This window comes from Camelina sativa, chromosome 11 (assembly GCF_000633955.1).
Source record: "Camelina sativa cultivar DH55 chromosome 11, Cs, whole genome shotgun sequence".
Taxonomy (NCBI): Eukaryota; Viridiplantae; Streptophyta; class Magnoliopsida; order Brassicales; family Brassicaceae; genus Camelina; species Camelina sativa.
Genome location: NC_025695.1, coordinates 49683309 through 49689470, shown reverse-complemented (window position 1 = coordinate 49689470; position 6162 = coordinate 49683309). Strand labels below are relative to the sequence as shown.

The 6162-nt window shown below is 39.0% G+C and overlaps 1 protein-coding gene across 1 annotated transcript; it reads right to left on the bottom strand.

Annotated features, from left to right (window-relative positions):
- Positions 583 to 4219, bottom strand: LOC104727447 (MLO-like protein 10). The gene is made up of 15 exons (XM_010446559.2): positions 3497 to 4219; positions 3360 to 3417; positions 3092 to 3279; positions 2894 to 3010; positions 2753 to 2813; positions 2588 to 2676; positions 2419 to 2493; positions 2251 to 2339; positions 2120 to 2169; positions 1993 to 2033; positions 1738 to 1911; positions 1592 to 1627; positions 1407 to 1474; positions 1260 to 1320; positions 583 to 1158 (listed from the first exon to the last, which is right to left on the bottom strand). The coding sequence occupies exons 1-15, from the start codon at positions 3695 to 3697 to the stop codon at positions 787 to 789; spliced, it is 1680 nt and encodes a 559-aa protein (XP_010444861.1). The 5' UTR covers positions 3698 to 4219; the 3' UTR covers positions 583 to 786.

The window sequence follows — 6162 nt, the reverse complement described above, 5'->3', positions numbered from 1 at the left end:
CAGAGTTGTCAGAAGAAGAATCTGAATACGAATTGGAGTATGAAGTGCTATCAGCAGGCTCAGGCGACCCATGGGAGAATATCGACGAAAGATGGGTTTCTGCAAGTGGAACGCATTCATATGCAGATGCTGGTGGATCCACTTCACAGGAAAACCTCCATGTAGAAAATAATATGGTAAAAATGAATGAAGTTGTAGATGAAGAGTTGCAGCTGTCACGGCCAAGGTTAGAGCTGCAGAATGACACTGAAAGAGCAATAGTAACAGATGAAAAACCTTTGGACACAGAAAATGAGAAATGTTATGAGTTTGAAGACGTGGAACAGTTGATGTCAGAAATAGGAAACATCCGGGACAATTTGCGATTGATGCCTGATTTCCAGAGAAGGGAAATAGCTGCAAATTTAGCGATGAAGATGGCCTCCATGTTTGGAGGTGACAGTGATGACGAGGAAGAACCTAAGTAAGTCCCTTTATATCAAGTATTGTGGAAGATCAGCGGTTTGATTATACAAATTTATCAAAAACTCGTTTCTTGTTTTGTGATAGATTCTGGTAGTAATAGTCAGTTGCACGATGTAATACAAACAAAGCCAGTAAACTATTCTAGTTTTTGGGCCGACCTGTTATGTAGCTCTTTACTTTTTCTCTGGATATGTAAGAGCTCTAGCATACAACCTCTACAGAAATCCTAGTCGGTAACACTTGGCAAAGCAATTTTTGGCATACAGGTAATAGAAAACAAAGACCCGGATGGTGGAACTTGTTCTGCATTCGTTTTGAATATCAACCAATATCATTACCAGGAACAGGCTTCACAAAGGAGAATTGGTTTCCAGGACTTATATCTCCATCATCTTCCATCTCTGTGGGCTGATCACCAACCCTGACGATAGTTTGTCCTTCTATCCGTACAGGAGTTAATGACCACAGGTTACTCATGTAAGAGGCTGTCGAGTGACCTGTGGTCTTGGAGCGGAGTAAAGTAGCTCCAGATGCGTGAAAGGCTGAGGTAGAGGTGCTGACACTGTCAGAACCTCCAAGGGTCTCTGTTGGTGGCTTTCTCGTTTTGCCTTTCTTCTTCACAGTCATGTGCCATTTCTTCAAGGCTTTTGCCGTTTGCTCATCAAACACAGCTTTCTTCATGTGTGAACCCATCTGCCCACATGAACAACATAAGTTTGTTGCTTGGTTCCTTGACACTGTACTACAGACAAACAAATCTGGAGAGTAAAAGGCTGAAAATTAGGATAGTGTACCTGAGTAACTAGTGCGTACAATGGAAGTGTGATGTAGCTGCACAAAATCAAAGCTCCAACGCTGCAAATTTATTAAACTTGTTCAGCTAATTGTTCCACGAGAGATCTATCAATTGGTGTATTCGCTAATGAAAGAATAAGTGTTACCCTAGAGAGAGTTTTACGATGGCAAGCTTGAAATCCGTGTGAAAACAAGATTTTAGCCCAAAAGAATACTGCATGCCAAATTAAGGAAATGTAGTTAGTCATTTATGTCATTGAGGATATAGAAGAGAATACATCGGCCAAAAGGCAAACTACTGTATTGCGCATATAAATGAAAGAGATGTTACCCAGACCCAGAAGAAGTATGTTATCTGGAAAGCATTCTATACAAAAAGAAGGAGGAGGTAGCATTAGTTGTAGGATGGGACTAAAGAAGAACACAAGTATAACATGCAATGCTGACTTTGTATGGAACTAAAAGCAATTGAACTACCTGGAATAAGGCGAAATGAAGAAGATGAAGCAGCAACTGAGGGCGATTAAACCAAAAGTACTTATCTGAACCATGCACAAGAGGTATCCCTTGAACAACTGCGTGTCTCTCTGTGATTCCCAGAGCCATTCTTGTTAGGATCGCTTGAAGCTTCGTGCTGACAGCTAATATGATCTGCAAGGGTTGTAAAAATGAGACTTACAAGTCCCTGACACAACACAGTAGAAGATTCGCTCAAGAGTAAACTTGTCTTACAAGTACAGGCAGGATTGACGCCCAAAACAATGTTTCCCAACCTAAACAGAGATGGGAGAATTTTTCAGCACCCCAATATATAAGACAATTAATAATCAATGATTAGGTAAAGCAAGCGAAGGCTCACCATTAACATTCAGAAGTAGGAAAATTACAAATGATGCCCACAGAAGAGGACTGCAGAGAGAAAATTTATCAGCAATGTAATGTCAACAATCACCTCACCAAACTAGCATTGTTTTGTCTTGTTTCACGTACCTTATTCCAACTACCACCTTGAAATCGTCTTCCAGTGATCTTTTGATATACTTCTGGAAGTCGAACTGTCTTCCCGGAGCTAAATGGGCCTAAAAAGGAGACTCACTTTCCATAAACATGACAATGGTGTTAGGTAAAAACACAAGAGAGAACTGAGTTTTGCCTTACAGCGATGAAGCCGTGGCGCAGAGTTAAGTAGTCGGTCCTCCCGACAGATCGGAAAAACTGCTGTAGGAAGCAACCCTGACGGTTGAGAGAGAGAGAGAGAGAGAGCAAATTAAATATCAATTTTTCACGAAGTACAACTTGATACTGTACGAGGGCTTGCTAATCTCACAGCATAAAAGAAGAAGGGGATTTTTGTCCAGAAACTGGAATGTTGTCTAACGAATGACGTCTCATGAGTGAGCCTGAATCTTGATGGATCTATGCATAGAGAGAAGCCACTTTAGTGACCTATGTTGTAGACCAGAGACTTATGAAGAAGAAGTCGCCTACGTACGTATTGAAAACTCGTAATCATGAGAAAAAGTCTCCTGTTCCCACTTTTTCCAGCCACGGATCTGCAGTTACGTCGGAAAATGAATTGAATAGCTACGACTTCGAAAGGAGGGTTTTGAGGTAAGGAACTTAATTGTCGTACCTTGAGTCTGCCAAGCATCATGGTGATGAAACTGTAAAGGATATGAAAGGCAGCCATGAAGAACAATAGAATGTGTAGCTGGTGCAAACCTGTGGCTGGTATGAGTTGTTCATGACCCTGCTGCGGAAAACAAGATAGTTTATAACAAAATACAGAGCGTAAAGTTTGTTATAATTAATAATGGAAGCTAGAGATGACCTCTTCGCAGCGGGAAGAGGTAGAAGCAGCAGCTAGACGTCTGCGGTGGGTCTTGTTGTCTTGGTCATGAGTAGAAGGAGATGCACAAGGTAACATAGAGGCTGCAGCCTTTTCAGGTATACAAATCTTGAGAATGTACTGTTCTCCGAAGGTGAGCAACAAGGAAATGAATCCTAGAATCATCAGCTCTGCATCCATTTCACACATATCTTTAGTTTTCTTAACCAAAGACAGTAGAAGAATTAAAACCAGTAGTGTCTGGTCTTACCGGCCTTTATTTTTTCCAAGGCTTCAAGCAGAGAGTTCTTGTGTTTCTCCCACAACCACTGAGATTAAGAAAAACAAAAAAAAAGTTAAGAAGGGGATCGCTTGCACAAGTGAAGGAAGAAAGAATAAAGGGCAAACCGTGGCAACTCTGTGAAGAGCCTTCTCGAGGAGAACGGAGACAAGGATGAAGAAGGTACAGACGAGGGCAACGGCCCAAGTGGGAGTTTGGGAGAGCCCTTTCTCTTTGGCGCCGCCTGAAGAGGAAGCTCGGGCGTATCCGGTAAGCAGCAGAGAGCAGAAGAGTAAAGTGGTCCAACACAAAAAGCATCTTTTGGCCATGGCAGCCAAAAGAAGAAATTATCTTGTCCTTGATTGCGTGAAATTAACAAGGACGATTCCGAGGGCAACGAGACTCAAAAAAAAACATAAAACAAATAAATGCAATGTTGACTTGTCCGTTTAATTACCGTGATATGTTGTTATGCATAACAATAAATTATGGGAAGAGAGATCTCAATCATCAATGACAGTGGAGGTTGAAGAGAATCAACCTAAGACGACGTCTCTGTATGTGTCTCCTTCATGTCTCTCTCTATTCAAAAACCCAGCCCTTACAGTCAACAAACAACAAACTTGGCTCTCTATCAAAAAAAAAAACTAAGTAGGAGTCTTCATTGTTTCACTTTCTTCTCTCACCCAACACAAATGACAATTTGATTGCCTATGACAGACAGATCAGAGGGGTAGAAGAACAGAATCGTCCATCATCCAACACACTCATCAATCCTTATTTGACTAATTGGTTTTGCTTTTATGATTGCTTTCCCCTTTTAGTTTGTCTTTTTCTTTTTTCTTTTCTTGAAGTACTATTTTCCGCTTTTAGTTTTGTATATACCAACTTGCAACTTTATAGATTACAGAATGTTATCCTTTACTCTTGGGTGGCTATTGCTCCACTATCTTCTCTTCTCACCCTCTGTTTGTATTCTTTTCTTAATTTACCCAAAATGATAATATATATATACACAATGGAAGAACGAATCACCACTTTCCCTGCATGGCTGGGATAACTAATATGATTAGAGAAGTTTTAAAACAGAAAGGCTCTTCTTTGTCTTTCAAGGTTTTAGTTTCACGTAATTTGTTCATGCTATAAAAGATATCTTGAAAATGATAAAACCAACCAAAAAAAAGAGCTTCATTCTTCATTTTATCATCTAAATTGTTGGCCTGTGACTATGTTACCTACTAATGGGAAATGGGCTATACCTATATTTTTAGGCCTCACAATACCTGCCTCATACATACCTACATGGGCTCTTTTAGGCCTATCTACTTATCCGGAATGGGATAATTGTAGTATAGCTAGCCGAAGAACTGTTAATGATTACTCTTCTTTTATCAAAGTAAACGGTGTCGGTGTCGGTGCCGTTTTGTAGTCTGTAGACACGCCATTCCGAGTCATGCAACTATCTTATCTCCCGAGACTTGTTCTACCACAATCATGGTCTCATCATTCTTACCTTTTGTTAAACAAATATTTGACTATCTCCTACTTTAATTTAGTCTTATCCTTAGCTAAAATACGTGCTTCTCCGAGACATACAAGCAAACGACGGTTTCCTCTTCCTCTAATTTGGTTTAATCCCACAAGTTTCTTTTAGCCTATCACTTTTTTATTAATTGGTTAGATACATTGCAACAAAAAATATGTGGAAAATTACAAAGGAGGGTTTAGTTTGAGAGCATAAAAATGCAAACAATTTGATATTGTAAAGAGGAAACAATTTGATTAGTTTCCTCAAATTAAATTAAATGGCATTGTTTTCCATGTGAGCTTAGCAGAGTGGCTAGTGAAAGTGACTCATATTACAGTTGACATTTATTATTGGTCTTTTTAATAAAGTAGAGAATATGACGAGTATTGTGGACTTGGCATCGCAATCGCAGCCATCTCTGAAGCTTGGGCGTCAAATCCAAGAGATGATTACTTTTTCTTTGTTTCTTTTTAAATGTTAAGTGATAAAGACAAATAACATTATGATTAAAAGGTCCAAATTGGCCACTTAGAAAAATGTTAGTTTGTGACAGCTTAGGTTACTTCTGTGACTCATGTGCTCGAATATCTTGTTTAGTTAAGGTAGGGGTTTGGTGCACAGCCGTATTTTAGCCATGTGTATTTGGTTAAAATTTATTGAAGGCGTCTTTGGGCTGGATTAGATATGTGAGATACACATGTCTAAGAGAAAAATAATATAAGATATGATCAAAACAATTGGAGAGAAAGATATTAGGAGCAACTAGCTATTGACGACAAGTCTTACTTTGATTCTGTCAACATTAACCTGAGACGATCCCAAAAGCTTTTNTATGTGGAAAATTACAAAGGAGGGTTTAGTTTGAGAGCATAAAAATGCAAACAATTTGATATTGTAAAGAGGAAACAATTTGATTAGTTTCCTCAAATTAAATTAAATGGCATTGTTTTCCATGTGAGCTTAGCAGAGTGGCTAGTGAAAGTGACTCATATTACAGTTGACATTTATTATTGGTCTTTTTAATAAAGTAGAGAATATGACGAGTATTGTGGACTTGGCATCGCAATCGCAGCCATCTCTGAAGCTTGGGCGTCAAATCCAAGAGATGATTACTTTTTCTTTGTTTCTTTTTAAATGTTAAGTGATAAAGACAAATAACATTATGATTAAAAGGTCCAAATTGGCCACTTAGAAAAATGTTAGTTTGTGACAGCTTAGGTTACTTCTGTGACTCATGTGCTCGAATATCTTGTTTAGTTAAGTTAG